The sequence below is a fragment of the Rhamphochromis longiceps genome, linkage group LG5 (assembly GCF_057381845.1).
Source record: "Rhamphochromis longiceps isolate RC_006_pf linkage group LG5, R_longiceps_female_GT1.1, whole genome shotgun sequence".
NCBI lineage: Eukaryota > Metazoa > Chordata > Actinopteri > Cichliformes > Cichlidae > Rhamphochromis > Rhamphochromis longiceps.
In genome coordinates this window covers 17,917,102-17,934,698 of record NC_140561.1, presented here as the reverse complement: position 1 = coordinate 17,934,698, position 17,597 = coordinate 17,917,102, and the positions used below count along the sequence as shown (strand labels likewise).

The following is a 17,597-nucleotide window of genomic DNA, read 5'->3' as shown; positions in this document are numbered from 1 at the left end:
TGTGAAGAGATGGAAGCGGAGAAGGCGGATGCAGATAAGAGTTGCTCTCACTATCCACGGGAATAAGGACGCCGATCTCCTCCCCGATATTTTCTGCTGCTTTTTTAAATTTCCCTGTCAGTGTACCTACTATGATCTCCGTCGCGCTCGTGGGCACCACCCCTCTAAACGTACCCGTCTATCTCTGAGCTGAGCTGTCAATCACATCACGCCGGGATTTGTACATGTGAGTGCATGGCGCGCCGGGCAGGGCGGATCGGCTCACTGGGTGAAAAAACGCCGGTTAATATGGATGAAACGTCAGCGGTCGTCTCATCTTTTCAGTCACTCTGATTAGGTATGGCGATATAAAGCGTAAGATCGCACGTTTGATGCATGAAAAATAGAGCTCTAGCGTGCTGGGAGTAAGGTGCGTAACTGCGATTGCCTTGAATGTGCGTTGCTACGGGGCGTTAATGGGCCCTATTTATCAGTTACTGTAAGTCTGTTTATCAGGGTTATAACCCCCACGCATACACATATTCCTTCTTAATCCCGACAGCGACACTGTCCTATAGCGTTGCCCAGACCACAGAGCAGGAAAGATGATGTGTGAGGTGATGCCGACCATCAGCGAAGGAGACTCGGCTGGTCCTCCGAGAGGCACCGGCGGCGTCCCGAACGGCTCGGACCAGGAGGCCAACTTCGAACAACTCATGGTCAACATGCTGGACGAGAGGGACAAGCTGCTGGAGTCCCTCAGGGAGACTCAGGAGACTCTCATTCAGTCTCAAACCAAGCTGCAGGGAGCGCTGCACGAGAGGGACGTGCTCCAGCGGCAGATCAACGCCGCGCTGCCTCAGGTGAGGAGCAGCCGGCCTTTGAAGGAGGGGGAGAGTCAGGTTTGGGTGTGGGATTAGATGGCCTTGGGGTTTTTTGTTTTTTTTATTTTCCAAGAGGGAGAAGCATCCTTCCTGTTCGGTTTGTTGCTATGATTTGCCGAGTTATGTGATGAGAGGTTATAGGTTGGTCATGGGGATCACTAGCCAATCAGAGTCAGCTATCCTGGGCCCCAAAAGTCTTTGGCACCATAATCATAGAGGCTTACGATCAAGAGAGTTGTGCTGATTTAAATAAAAATGTGAATGAATGAATGAATGGCATAGGTCTGGTGGTAATAGCTCAGTGAGCAAGGTAGATCTTGCTCTTTTGCCAGAATTTGAGACCCTGGGATAGCACCCCTGTTAAAATGTAATTTAATATTTATAGACTATATCTTCTGGGGATCCCATCTAACACTCCTTCATGTCCTGGGATATCTGTGAAGATGATGGGGATATGCAGGCCCATATCACATCAAAAGCTCATAAGTGGCAGCATGCCAGAAAGGAAGATCTAAATGTCTAGTAGGCAGAAAGGTAATGTAGTGGGTTGAAAGGTGGGTCAAAAATAAATGGAAGATTTTGGCTCACTAAGAGATGCTTGACTCTGCGTGTAGAGGTCTGAGCCTGGCGTCGAGAGCCCTCCCTGTGAGAAGGGAGGGCAGAGCCTAACAGTAATTAACTGAGTGGAAACACCTCTGCATGTGGTGACCGGCCTGTCAGTGGCAATTGGAGCAAAAGGACCTGATTGTATTGTTGGCCATCTTTGACATCTGTCACCCTTATGTGTGTCTTTAAGTGAAAGGAGAGCTGAATAAGGGCTGTTAAAGTCACAGAGCATGACGACAATGAAGCCTCAGCACATAAAGCTATGTTAGCCTCTGACCTCCCCCCCCCCTCCAGTCTAAATGCGTGGCATGATGTCACAGTACGGTGTGCATGTGTGTGTATCAGACAGAGAGAGCAAGAGAGAGAATCATGCTGACGATGACAAGCTCGCTGCAGCCTCTTGTGAAAGAAACATGGCTGCTTGCTAGTGTACATGGCCCTGGGCTGCTTGCTTCTACACATGCATGCATATATGTGTGTTTGTGTGTGTGTGTGTGTCAGTGAGGGAGAGAGTGGGTAGAGGCTGTCATGCTTGTTTTCTAATCCTGCTGGGTTCAGCGTAATGTTTTATTCTAGCAATAATACAAGTATTAGTTATACAGTCAGAGACCTCGGGGACATTATGCAGACATTATGGCTGGCGAGCACATGCATAAGCTGTCTCTCGCTTTCTCTCTCAAAGCACCACGCTCAACTTGTGCATGCACACATCCAAACACACCTGTGGTCATTTCCACAGCATCCACAGAATGGAGAGATGATGCAACGGACAGTGCAGGCAGTGAGACGGAGAAACCAAAAAAAAAAAAAGTCTCAGTTGCAATTGATTTTGACTCAGTTTTGTTCTGCACAGCTGAGGAATGAGGATTGTCTGGCCTCTATGCATTATTAGAAATTGCAGTGTGCATTTTGCAATGATGAGGGGGAAGTGTGAGGAAAAAGAATAGCATATGGCTTCTGAAATCTCAGGTTTGGGTGGGATGAATACTGTGTGTGTAAGAGCAACGTTGTAGCAGTTGGCAATGATCCTGACCCCACTTTCCTATATGTGTTGGTGGTAATTAGGGTGATTTGCTGCTGCTCTCAAAATGACCAAAGCTGGTGTGTTTATGCCCTCAAGTACATTACAATGTGACAGTTTTGCATTTGCGCTTGCCGCCTCTGCCTACGTGTGTGGTATGTCAGGTTTTCTCTGTATGTGTGCGTTTACTCCTCTGATGTATATGCATTGGCATGGCAATACAGTCTTTTTTCCCAAATCTGAGCACTCTTTTTGTCCTTTTGCCTAAAAAACATTTGTTATCTTAACCTACTAGGCATGTGCATTTGTGTGTAGTGTTTTGTTATGTCTTCTGTAGGTTTCCTGACTCTACGGGACTGGTTTGACCCAAATCTGTCAGATTTATGTCTCTCCTCCAAAGATGCACACTCAAACATGCACACATGTAAAAATGCACTGTTGGAGCAATTCAAAATTCAGCGCTCTTCAGCGTTGTCATTGTTCAAAAGACACAAACCTCCATCACCTTGGCATTTGTGTTTGCCTCGCTAACATCATAAAAATGGGACGTTGCCATTTTGCCACACATGCACAGTCACACAGACACACACACAGACTAGGATGGATATGTTCATTAGCTACAGAGAATAGAGTTTCAGATTAACATGTCAGCCCATTACAGTGCATAATGCCTCTAATACAGCCCTCAGAGATGGGTTTGCCCATAGACAAATTAGGTTTTAAACACACACGCATGCACACAAAAGCTCATGTTATACACACACACACACACACACACACACTGTTACTTTACTGAGTGAAGAAAACAGTTCCGACCTTTAGAGGAGAAAGCAGGCATATCATATGCCTGCTTTCTCCATATGCCACATATGTATACATGTGTGTGTAACGTAGAGGGTGGATAGTGAGCAATAGATTTGTTAAATTTGTAAGATGTTATATATATATCCAGTGAATCCTCTGTTACTCAAAAGTTGCAGGTCCCTTCTTTGTGATGGAAAAGCACATTTTATAAAAAAAAATTGATTAATGGATTTCTAATAGAATACCAATAGAGGCGATCAGAGACCCGATTTCAGTAGCGATCTCTCTTACCTTGTACAAGTTTTATCATGTCAAAAGTCTCAAATCTGGGAGACAGGTGCTTCATATCTAAATGGTAACCACAAAATGCCACTCTCATTATCAGCAATACAGAGAACAACTGTTTGTGTTGCTCTGTCTGAGCAAAACCTAGACTGGCCAGTGAAAGGAGAAGCTAAGAGAAAAGACTTTTTTTCAGTAGAAGATCTGGGGGGGGGGGGGGGGAGTCTTGAGAACTATCCGAGCTGTTTCAGAAAGATTTGTGAAACAAGGCATAAAAATTAAAAGATGCTTGGAGTATTGATTGATACCATCTTCCAAGCATGGTGAAGAAATTTGACAGTTTAGTTTAGAAGGTGGAAAACTGGTTCAGAATGAAAGTGATCTACAACAAGGAACACTATCGGTCCATGCCATACCCTGTGTATAGGGGCTCCATTAGAACCATTTTCCTTATACAACAGGACACTGACCCAATGTGCAGGTCCAAACATGCAAGAACTATTTACAGAGTAAAGAAACTGGTGTTCAGTTCACCAAATGTCAACCCTGCAGAGCTCAAAGCATTAGGTGCTTGAGAAGCACAATCCAGCTTTTTGGAGAGCTCCACAAGTTTATGAAGTTCAAAGAATCAAATTATTATTTCATGATTGATCATTGTTTCTAAAATCTAACTGGTCAACATCATTTTGAAAACTCTTTGATGAATAAAGAGCAGGATGTCTCTTTATTGAGTTTCATAATCTGTGTGTTTGTGAGAGTGTGTGTTGTGATGTTTGGACACCTGTTTCAGTCAGACACAACACTGTCTATTTTTGCCAGCATACAAGTACACAGAGATGAAGGGACACAAACTCACACACAGACAGACACGGACACAGACACGGATCTTATTGCCCTTCCAAAACAACTGTCTCTATTTCCACCCTCCCCGTCCCCACTGACATGCTCCTCCGTGCACGCATATACACAAGTATTTTTGTTGTTTACTTGAGCTCACACACATTAATGACCTTTCCTTTGACTTCTCACAGCAATGATTGCTGCCTTGCTGCCATATGTCTCCAACCTTGCCTTGCTTCAGGTATTGCTGTTTCGGGGTTGGTGTGTCTTCTCCGAAGGCTAGATTTGAAAACAGCTGACTTTGGTGCATCTTTTTTTTTTTACTGCACCTATCTGGCTTTAGTTTGTGGTTCTTTCTCTTGTCCCTTTTCCCTCTCTCTTTCACATTTTCTCTGTTGATCTGACTCCTCAATAACCCACTAGTCCATTAACTGCTCCCTCAGACAGTTTTTGTCTCCTCCTACCCTACTCTTGCAAATGACCTTTGTCCATAGCTCAACACAGTCTATTATCAGAGGCGAGATGAGGCAGAGGTGTGCTTTTCAAACCACGCTGCTTCTGTATGGCAACTCACAAAGTGTTCAGGCACTTTTACTTTTTACATGTTTTAATTTTGAAAATGAAGTTTTTGTGTGAAAAGGACACATTCCATATCTACCTCCAATAACCCTCGACGAGGAGAATGCATGCTTTTAGACTTCTTTTTTAATTTATCAAACTCAAAATGTAAAGCTCCCATTCTAATAGTATTGAAACTATTAATTTCTCATGTATTTTGTGTGTGTGTGGAAACCTACACATGAAGGGTCTTTAGTTGTCTCTGCAGATGTTCTGTAGAGACAACCTCGGCTTTTCTAGGCTACTCATTCACAATATGCTTCCTGTCATTGTTATGCTGAAAGATGAACCTTTACCCCGGTCTCATGCACTCCAAGTATATTTCCTCTAAGTCTCAAGGTCCTCTCTGTATTTGGCTGTATTTATACTCCAGCCAGCTCTGACTGGCCTCCTTGTCCCTGCAGCTAAAAACATCCCCACAGAATAATCCTGCCACTCCCATGCTTGATTGTGGCAATGGTATTAACCAGGTGACCTGCAGTGCCTGATATTTTCCATCTCCAAACAAGTTGTTGTATATCTTTTACCCAACAGTGGTTTTCTAAAAGCCTGACAGACAGAGTACTGATAATATGGTTGTCCACCTCTCAGCTTCTTATAACACTGCAGATCACTGAAGATTGGTGGTGTTTGCTGGGGTTTTTTACCTCCCTGATCTTGGCCGTTTTTCCCTGGTTATTTAGTTTGACTAAACTCTACAGGGAGTGCAGAATTATTAGGCAAGTTGTATTTTTGAGGAATAATTTTATTATTGAACAACAACCATGTTTTCAATGAACCCAAAAAACCCATTGATATCAAAGCTGAATGTTTTTGGAAGTAGTTTTTAGTTTGTTTTTAGTTTTAGCTATTTTAGGGGGATATCTGTGTGTGCAGGTGACTATTACTGTGCATAATTATTAGGCAACTTAACAAAAAACAAATATATACCCATTTCAATTATTTATTTTTACCAGTGAAACCAATATAACATCTCCACATTCACAAATATACATTTCTGACATTCAAAAACAAAACAAAAACAAAGCAGCGACCAATATAGCCACCTTTCTTTGCAAGGGCACTCAAAAGCCTGCCATCCATGGATTCTGTCAGTGTTTTGATCTGTTCACCATCAACATTGCGTGCAGCAGCAACCACAGCCTCCCAGACACTGTTCAGAGAGGTGTACTGTTTTCCCTCCTTGTAAATCTCACATTTGATGATGGACCACAGGTTCTCAATGGGGTTCAGATCAGGTGAACAAGGTGGCCATGTCATTAGTTTTTCTTCTTTTATACCCTTTCTTGCCAGCCACGCTGTGGAGTACTTGGACGCGTGTGATGGAGCATTGTCCTGCATGAAAATCATGTTTTTCTTGAAGGATGCAGACTTCTTCCTGTACCACTGCTTGAAGAAGGTGTCTTCCAGGAACTGGCAGTAGGACTGGGAGTTGAGCTTGACTCCATCCTCAACCCGAAAAGGCCCCACAAGCTCATCTTTGATGATACCAGCCCAAACCAGTACTCCACCTCCACCTTGCTGGTGTCTGAGTCGGACTGGAGCTCTCTGCCCTTTACCAATCCAGCCACGGGCCCATCCATCTGGCCCATCAAGACTCACTCTCATTTCATCAGTCCATAAAACCTTAGAAAAACCAGTCTTGAGATATTTCTTGGCCCAGTCTTGACGTTTCAGCTTGTGTGTCTTGTTCAGTGGTGGTCGTCTTTCAGCCTTTCTTACCTTGACCATGTCTCTGAGTATTGCACACCTTGTGCTTTTGGGCACTCCAGTGATGTTGCAGCTCTGAAATATGGCCAAACTGGTGGCAAGTGCCATCTTGGCAGCTGCACGCTTGACTTTTCTCAGTTCATGGGCAGTTATTTTGCGCCTTGGTTTTTCCACACGCTTCTTGCGACCCTGTTGACTATTTTGAATGAAACGCTTGATTGTTCAATGATCATGCTTCAGAAGCTTTGCAATTTTGAGACTGCTGCATCCCTCTGCAAGATATCTCACTATTTTTGACTTTTCTGAGCCTGTCAAGTCCTTCTTTTGACCCATTTTGCCAAAGGAAAGGACGTTGCCTAATAATTATGCACACCTGATATAGGGTGTTGATGTCATTAGACCACACCCCTTCTCATTACAGAGAAGCACATCACCTAATATGCTTAATTGGTAGTAGGCTTTCGAGCCTATACAGCTTGGAGTAAGACAACATGCATGGAGAGGATGATGTGGACAAAATACTCATTTGCCTAATAATTCTGCACTCCCTGTAGAGGAATCCTGGTGCTTTCAAATGTAATCAGTTTCAAAGTTACGGAGTCCACTGTGCTCATGAAAAACACTCAAAACTCTGAAATTGTTTTATACCCAAACCATGATCTGCAGAGAGTTCCTTGATTTTTTGTTGTTTTTGTGTGTGTGTGTGTGGGGGGGGGGGGGGTGCCCTGAAAACTGCAAAGTACTCGAAGCAGCCTCTTTCTTAAATTTGTACTCTTCTTAAAATTTTCTGCATTCACATAAATTTAGACTGTATGTGTGTCAAATGATATGTTCTATGGAGAACATGACTCTGAATATTTTTGTACGAAGATACGTCAAAAACGTAACATCAGCTCACATATTGCTTTTGTTGTCACACAACAGTTTAATTTATAATGTTTAAGCAGTGACCCCACAGAGTGTTCATTCATTTCTGAGCACTGTGATCGGCCTGCTCAGTACCATCAGGTCCTGTGCATTTCTGAACACTTTTATGTGACTGTTTCTAAATGGATCAGTGAGAGAATAACAATCATCACTTCAGTATAAGGACTCACGGATGGTAGCAAATTCCTGGTACGTGAGGGAATGTACAAAGAAGCAGAAAAACTTAGAAATATATATTAAAAAAAAAAAAAATTAGCTCCATAAAATAATAATGATTTAAAAAATGAGCGCAACAAAGAGTAGAGACACAAAAGGGAAAAAACAGTGCCTGCATTTTATTTGTTTCTATTATAGCTCGCTGGTGCTGCATATAAATCACCAGCATATAAATCACTTTAATCTTTAAGATAGCTTAATTCTAATATTGCCTAGAAATACACTTTACTAACTTTTTGAAAACGATAGCCTGGAAAATGATTTTTCCACTATTTATGTATCAATGTGGGCAAAGGAAAGGAGAAAGAAGCTAATCAGCTTTAATTAATGTCTGTGTTGCGGTGAATAAACATATATCCTTAGTGCTGGGGTAAGTGTTGTGCTGGTTAACACAGATAGAGTTATTCCACACTACTTGAACCAAGGCCAACAGAGCTAAGCCTCACAGGCTTGGTACTCAGCCACTTTTACTGTACTAGTATTTTACTTGTAGGTGTGAGTGGGAAGGGGTGTCAGAGTTAATATACATTAGATCGCATAAGAAACAAGGAGTGCTCTGAGGTGCTCTTGCACAGTATTTGGAGATGGCCTGACCTTATCACAAGACAAGCAACCTTTCAGCAAGGCATAAACACACAACTTCACATTTATAGACCAATTGATCGATGAGTTAATCCGAATAAAAAAGGTCAAGTGTTTTGATCATTTATTGGTTTAATAAGTAATTTTGCAGGAAAAAAATGTGATGGTTGTGTTTCATCCATGGAGTGTTGGAAAAATTAAACAATACATCTGAAGACAGTACCCCGAGTTCTATTGAGAGTGACATCTTAGATGTTTTACACACTAACCAATCCACTTATTAATTGAGAAAATGACCCAAAGATGAATCAGTGACAAGAATAATCATTTATTTTAGCCATTCTGATTTGCACCACCCACAGACGAACAATGATGCACACACCGTCTGTATTTCCTTAAATGTCAGCATGCACAGTCTGCATGTCGACTTGAGTCTGTGCATTGGTACGTGTGAACGAATATGCCTGCGGATAGTGTTGCTTATGCATGGATGGCCTAGGCAGCTTTGTGTGTCACGATAGGAGAATATTGAGGAGGATAGGCCAAAGTCAGATGAAAAATTATTGCATCTGATTGGTCTGCTATCGAAGCCCAAATCCTATGCTATGTGTTATGTAAGCGCCAAATAGAGGAATTTGGGTTGATGTAGGGGAAAGTGGAGCATGAAGTGAGCAGCTGAAATTTGCCAAGAAACCCTGAAAGAGGAACAAATAAGAGAGTGAGGGAGATTTTGAGAGAGAAGGTATGACACTGAAAGACAGAGAGGGCAAAGTTCTTACAGACTCAACTGAGATGGATATCCCATCTACATTATAACTATTCACTGAAATCTAAAAAAGTCTGTTTCTTTTGATTGTCTTTGGCCCTTTTTAAGACATGGCTATCATCTGACTACTGCTGTGTTCATTACTGTGGTTGCATTTTTAATTTTGAGACAGACAAAGAGACACAAACGAGAAATCAGAAGTGAGACTAACAACATATTCATCTTCTAGCAGCTGACATCACACCTCTCATTCTGAGCCTCTTTCTTATCCTCTCTTCTTCTCTCCTTCCACTCCTCAGCATGTTATTCCATAATCCTCCCTCCTGTATGTTGTCCAGTCTTCATTTAAGCCTCCTATTCACCAAAGCTGTGAGCAGGTCACAGTGGACCCTGGCAAGGGCCTTTGCACAGCTTTTGGGGACCCTGAACACTAATAGATTATTAGTGTGCAAAGCTAGCTCCCCCATGCTGCTCTGCTGTGCCATGGCTTAGACGCTCCATCTCTCAGAAGGAGCCATCCTTTGTTCCCTCCTTCTCCGTGCCAGTACCATCTGGCTCTCAGCACCAGGCACATTTAGCTCAGCCGGGCGCCAATTTGTTCCCCTGGCTGCCTGGGTTAGCAAAGGAAGGTGAGGTAAGGAGGAAGAAAGGTGGTAAAAAGAGTCGCAATTACAAAGACAGTGTAAGATTTAGCAACGAGAGGCAGAAAGTCAGGAAAAAAGCTGAATCAAGCATACCTGACAGGTCCCAGCAGCAAGGGACATGCTCTGGTAATAGGAAGAACGGAAAGCCACTATATGTCTATGAGTGTGTGTAAGTTCCTTCTCTCTGGTAATAAGAGCAGAGTGATTGGAGTTGCAGGACCACCAGAGGGGGAAGGCGAGAGTAATGAAGGAGGGAGGCAGGAAAGGACAGAATGAGAGAAAGGGAGGAAGGGCAGGGGGATGTGAGATGAAGTTTTCCAGCCAGCAGTTAAGCCCACAGTGGCCCTGCCATGTCTAACAGCTGCACTATTGGAACTCTGTCAGTTCACTTTCTCTACAGCTACTCCCTCAGAATAGAAGATAAGGCATCAGTGGGTGGGGAGAGGTGTTAATATTGTACTATTGGGATGTGGAAGTCAGAAAGTAAGTATATTTAAAAGAAATGTTGGAGTAACCCAAGGTTATACACTTCAAGGTTATCATGTATCCTCTACATCTGTATGCACCCACATGTTCAGAGATATGGGAGAGAAAAACACATGCATCAACTCTGCTCCCAAAGACATTTTTAAAAAACACCCAACTGCACTAACAATCCCGCATCCAAAAAATCCTGGGACACTGTATAAAAACAGCATGCAATTTTGCAAATAATCTTTAATCTATAAGTCTATAACTGAAAAATGTATAAGGACAACAAAGCTAATCAGATGGTCCCTCTCATTGGCTACCAACTGGACAATCACCTGTCAGTAGCCAATGTGAGTTATCTTCTTCTCCAACAGCTAGAATTGCTAAAACGTATGAAAGTGACTCAATGTTTTATACAGTATGAGCCAAAATCAGCAAAGGAGACTGGAGAGAGGTTGCTGTGGAGGGCCATTTTCCCATGGAGTTCTATAGAACCGGAAGTGTTTTTGCAACCTATCCGGTCATTAAGTCTGACGTCACTAGCTGTGTCTGGGCCTAAACTCCGCTGCAGGTCCATATATCAAACGATCATTATGGCATTACTGAGAGTTGAAAAACTGTCTAAAGTCTTTCATCTTTAATAAAATGATCAGTGTTCTGCTCTACCAGGTGTAACAATTGAGTTTAACATCCAGGCATCCATGAAAACAAAATTTATGACATTTAACGGAGTTAGAAGTTAGCAGGAAGTTAGCTCGCTAGCGTCTATCTAAATACAATATAGCATGTCCTGACTGCGGGGTTTTGGAAACAAATTAAAACGTACAGCTCTGTTATCACTTCCAACATAAATGAAGACAGAAAACTAAACAGCAGTGACGTTTGTAGGGTTACTGAAGTTTGGCTAGCTGGTATATAATGATGTGCTACGTGACCGCTAGCGACACAGCTATGTTAGCATAATATAAACATGCTAACCTTTTTTCCACTCAACAAAAGTTACCGTGAATGTTCTTGGTGGTCAGGAACAAATGTAATCGCATGGCAGGATGCTGTAAAAGGACCAAACTTCAGCCAGGAGAACAGCTGAGATAATCCATCCACAATACGAGGTTAGTCATTCATATACTGCTGCATGGGCTGGGCTGTAGTTACATCCTAAGGTTTTAAAAACTGAGCTTAAATAAATGATTAGCGGTAATAAAAGCCGAGGGAGGTCAACAGTGATCACTGACTGTTTTAGGAGCTTTTTGAGATCAAATAGAAGAAAATACATAACATTAAACATGTTAACAACACAAAAGCCATATTAAACGCAGACTACTTTAGGCCCGGAAGTAGGATTCGTCACATCATCACTTAACGACCGGATACCAAATCTGGTGGCTTCTATAAAGAATGCAGGTTTATGACACTTGCACTTGCACCACCTTTCAGAACCAGAAGCTCCTGTATAAGTAAGTAGACCCATACTTTTGTACATATAGGACCGTCTATTGTTACCTACAATATCTTTTGATAATATCTACAGTTTATTTTGAAAAACATCATCCTTTGATTATTAACCAGTCCTCTCCACAGTCTTGAACATAGTAGTAGTAGCTCCATAGTGTGGTGGTTAACACATTTGGCTAACACGTGAATGAGACCAGGAGGTGACACAAATGTTGGGGGAGGGTTGTGTCAGAAAGTGCATCCGGTGTGAAAGTCTGTGCAGTATCAAATATGTATATTCATCTGCTGTGGCGACCCATTGTGAGTAAGGGAATCGCTGAAAGAAGCTTTGTCTAGACCAGGGGTGTCAAACTCAAATACACAGTGGGCCAAAATTCAAAACTGGATCAAAGTCGCGGGCTAACATTAAAATTTATTGGAAAAAAAAAGTCTTCCTCCAAATATAACAAGGAGTCTTTTCTTATGGACTCAAACAAGTTTTGCTGAAAAACCGAATATGGAACAGGCAAAGCTTAATACTAAACAATATATATAACTTATATAAACATATATATAAGTTAATATTACACACATGCAAAATCAAAATTCCAATTAAATAACACATCAGTGGAATTCATTTCTTAAATAAAAAATTAATTTGCAGCCTTCTGAATAAAATTTTATCATTTTATCATTTATCAGATTTTCATCATATTCTCCCACCTGTCCAGAAAACTCCTGTTTTCTGCCTTTCTTTTTGCCATTTTGGGATAGGTAGCATGGCAGCATTTGCATGGTTGCTATGACTATGGTGCTAATGGGTCCTGTCATGACTGACACGCCAAAACACCAACAGAGCATTCTGGGAATTGTAGTATTAGCAGTACATGCACTGTATAATACTGGCAGGCCAGCTCTAATAGTAATTTTGTATGGCTTTGCGGGCCAAATGTAATTAGGCTGCAAATTTGGCCCGCAGGCCAGAGTTTGACACCTATGGTCTAGACCACATAGAGTGGTGGACACCTTCATCGTATCAGGAAGACTCTGTGGATTTGTTATCCCAGGGCAATATATAATGCATTTTTTATCAAAAGTCCTATTTTAGAGTCCTACAAAGGCTTCATGAGGAGGTTGGATTGGTGCTGGTGGCATTGGTTCAGTTTACATCCAATTGGAACATTTTTATTTTGTACTTTTTTGATAAGTTGTTGCAGTTTACTGGAACAACTGCTGGATACATTAAGGCACTAAAACCTTGGTTACTGGCATGTTTTAATTTCCAAAAACAGATGCATTGTTCTTGCGTCTCCAAATAATACATAATGTAGGTAAGATATAGGGTTAAAATGGTTTCAATATTGTGGTTAGTTTTTATGTACATTTCCCAAATGTACATAAAAACTTTTCTGAAAATGTGTTTGTATGGGCACATACACACATATTGGGTTCGGAACGTCTTCTTTTCCACAGCAAGAGACAAACCGCAGCAAAGGCAGCAGCAGCTTGAGAAGCTAAGTCTCCTGCTGGACCCTTAAAAGGATTTAAAGAACTTCAAAATGCATCTTTGCCTCGATGAAATAGAGCTTGTCAGTGTCTCACAACATAGCACCCACCCCCCACTGTTGGCTGTCAATACCACGCACACTCACCAACACACACACACACACACAGATCTGCAAGAGCATAGCAGTGCAAGTGAAAAGCAGGATTTGGGATGAGGACACAGTAAGGCAAATGTTGCTGTAAATAGCTAATGACTTATTTGAAGTATTTCATGCATTTGTATGAAATGAACTGGCCACAGGCATACATTAACATGTGTTTATTTGTACTTGTTTAATTATTTATGTTGCATCAATTTCAGGATCATAAATGAGCACGTATTAGTGATATTTACCCCATGAAAAATGAAAATATCATTGGACTTCATGAACTGGAGTTATTAAGTAATTTGAGTGACTTGGAAGCTGCTGAGTAACAGAGCGAAGTTTAGCTTAGTGACACTCGTGATAACATCAAAGTTGCTATGGCTAACATCTCTGCAAACCTTTGCCTCTTTGCACATTTATCAGATCAGCATTAGCATTAATTGATTGTATTTCCGTCCTGTTCCTGGACAGGTACAAGCGATTGCTGGCTCTAATGCTTCTGGCATTAGACGCCCACTCTCTGACACTGCTAGGACAAACTTCACTCTAAATAGGCCTTTCTGTGGAAAACATTGATATAGTATAAACAGGCCAAGACAAATACTGGATACTAGACTTTGTTTTCTACTTGTAATCATATTGGTCGAACATTATAGACAGTGCAAAAGGCATAGTCAAGTAAATAGATAATCAACTGATTTGACTGTTGCTTAGCATAAAGCTAAAACAACTTGCTAAATTTTCTAGAATTACTCATTATTTAATTGACCAGTTGTTAATATATAAATGTGTAAATGCTGAATCTAGAAAATTATTTTTGAAAACATGGCTTTATTGCGCTTGAAGTTAAATTAGTCTGTTCTGTCTTCTTCAGATTTAGTTAAACATGATTTTGTCGAGAGTGAGATCCATCAGTCTGTAAATTTTAGATCTTGTGTCTCCATCTTTTATCTTGATTGCTTGAAATGGAATGGGCGCTGCACTACCTAATGTCCGAGCACTAATGAACTAGCTCGTTTTGAAGGAAGGAAGGTTCAGGGCTGAAGCAATCAGCATCATGGGCTCATCCGGTTAGAATAAGAAAAAGCAGCCATCTAATTCAGAATTATTCTCAGGGTTCTCCTTTTATTCTCAAATAAATAAGGCAAAGAAGGAAGGAAACAAAGACACACATGGACTGCCAATGCTGAAAGAAAACAGAGATTTAAGTTACTCGTTACCTTAAACAATACATAAAATAAAAACCCAAACAGAACCTCACCTCAGCTGCCGCCCCGTGTGGAAGTGAGGAAAGAGTGAGCCAAAAGTGAATGCAGTCCTTATATACTGTGTGACATATAATGTGTGACAGGTGAGTGCAATCAAGGACAAGCACCACACCCAATCAAAGGTGAGAGAACTAAACAAGGTGCATCTGGTGAAGTGAGTGGGTGTGCTGGGATGTGCTAAAAGGTGGGTCTCTACAACAGCCGCCCCCATATTTCTAGTGAGAAATATGTTGATATGATCAGGATCAGTCTTCGTCAGGAAGCGGGGGCAGGGGGATCAGACAGGAGACAGGGCGGATATAGGTTTTATCCTGTACCAGGACCTCCACAGTTCTGATGCGGTCATCTGGGCTTTTCAGCAAGCGTGTAACTCTTCCTACAGGCCAAAGGGCACGTGGAAGGTGTGAATCCATAATCATGACAACAGAGTTCAATGTGAGATCTGGGTACTCCTTCTGCCATTTGGGTCTTCTTTGGAGGTTTTAAAAAAATATTTGTAAGGGAGTAAAATGCTTAACAAACATAAAACCATAAGCTTGTTTAAGTAATACTGGAAGTTTTTAAATGTATATGTACACAAAAACTTCTCTGCTTTGTTTTTTGCATCCATTTATTTACTTCATGCCTAAAAAGGGGCAAGAGCTGTGAAAAATAAAATATGAGTTTTTATTTGTATTTTACAAAATTAGTCAACCTAACAGGATAGGTCTTCCTAGTACTGGGCTGGACACACCTTTCTGTACAGATCCAACAAGGTGCTGGAAACATTTCTCAGAGGATTTAGTCCATATTGATGTGATAGCATCACACTGTTGCTGCAGACTTGTTGGCTGCACGTCCATGATGTAACTCTCTGGTTCTACTAGATCACAAAGGTGCTCTATTAGATTGAAATCTCCTGACTTTGGAGGCTATTTGAGTACAGTCAATGTATTGTTATTTTCAAAAAACCCACTTGATGTGATGATTTGAGCTTTGTGAGCACATTATCCTGCTGGAAACAGCCATCAGAAGATGGGTACACTGTAAACATGGTCAGAAACAATTTGGCACTAAGAGACTCATAATGTTCCAAGAAAATATCTCCCACATCATCACACCACCATCACAACTTGAATTACTGCTACAAGGCAGAACAAATCTGTGCTTTCATGTTGTTTAGACCAAATTCTGACCCTACCATTCGAATTTTGCAGCAGAAACCAAGACTGATCTGAAAATGCAATGTTTTTCAAATCCTCTGTTAGCCAATTTTGTTAAGCCAGTAGGAATTGTAGTCTCGATTTTCCTGTTCCTAGTTGACAGGAGTGGCACTCAGCGTGGGTTTCTGCTGCTTCATAACCATCTGCTTTAAGGTTTGATGTGTTGTGTGTTCAGATATGCTCTTCCTCATACCTTGTTTATAATAACCGATTATTTCAGTTACTGTTTCTTTCCCATCAGCTCGAAGCAGTCTAACCGCTCTTCTCTGACTTCTGGCATTGAAGACTCATTTTCTATCAGTGAACTGCAGCTCACTGGATGTCTCTTTTTTTCTCTTATTCAAAACATTCTCTGTAAACTCTAGAGATGTTTGTGTGGGAGAATCCCAGCAGATCAGCAGTTTATGAAATGCTAGCCCATCTGGCACCAACAACCATGCCACATTCAAAGTCCCTTAAATTGTCTTTCTTCCACATTTTTAAGCTCGCTGTTAAGTTCAGCAGGGCATCATGACCAGATCTAAATAGCATGCGATTGACTTATATGACATTTGCATTAACAAGCAGTTGAATGGTGTATTTAATTGGCATGATCCTTCTACAATTTTGTTGTACATGCACAGTGACAGTAAAGGGCTGTTCTATTCTATTCTATTCTATTCTATTCTATTCTATAAAGTGGCCATGAACATATAACTACGTACTGAAATCTTGCATAAGAAAACGGTTCCAGTGATGAATTGCCTGTACACAGTCAGCAGTTCCTAGTACATAAGTGTCCAACTGGGCTAATACATCACACTCATGCACAGCTACACACACATCAGTGTATAAACAGTTACAGTGTTTCACACAAAGATGTATGTACTGATGTGAGATGTTAAACAGCTCAGAGCACCATCATGTCTGGCCAGACATCAAAGTACACATGATGACACCCACAGTACATTGACTTTTCCGTGCAGAACAGACACAGCGCAAGGCTGATTTAAACAGCAGGAGTTCACGGAGTACATACTGGAGGAACTAATAAGATATTTTTGGTGCATGTACATTCACAGATAGCTCTTTAGATCATCTAGTCTCTGTATTAAATCAAGAGCCAGTTATTCAGCACCACCTACAACATGCCTCAGTTCTCAGCTGCAGTCTGTTATTCATTTACTTCCGGCTCCATTCACAGACACGTGGGTTGGTGTAGACACTCAACTCAGACACTGTGCAGAGTTTTATGTGCACACACACGCAAACACGCGCACGTGCACGCACAAATACAAGTTCTGTTCCTGTTTCTTTGAGCCGAACTTGTTCCAGCACCTCTTGTCATCATCTTCGGTTAAATTGTTTTTTGTGTCTGCTTGTTTTCCATAATGCACACATTGTATGAAACCAGAAATCTATGAATACTTATGAGTCAGTGAAGATTCAATACCCGTATTAACACATTAGTAAAAGACTGATCTGTTCTCTCTTCAAGGAATGGTTCTCCTTCGCTCCCTCACTCTTCTGTTTTATCAGTTGTGATGGCTTTAAGTGTGTGCGCTGAGAGGTCTATTAGTTAGCTATCGTTCTGCCACATAATTCTTCATATCTCTCAGCCAGCTCACTGTACTTACAGCTTTGCTCTGAGAGCACTAGATGGGAGCACTGCTGCTAGGATGTTGTACTTCGGCACAAACCTCCACACTCTC

General features: G+C 41.5%; 1 protein-coding gene across 1 annotated transcript in view; it reads left to right on the top strand.

Annotated features, from left to right (window-relative positions):
* ppfia4 (PTPRF interacting protein alpha 4) overlaps nt 1-17,597 on the top strand; it is a 65,104-nt gene continuing 47,507 nt past the window's right edge. The window contains exons 1-2 of the mRNA XM_085406226.1: nt 1-409; nt 542-842. Coding sequence (XP_085262352.1) covers nt 585-842 — 258 coding nt within the window. The 5' untranslated portion in view covers nt 1-409; nt 542-584. The remainder of the gene's footprint in view (nt 410-541; nt 843-17,597) is intronic.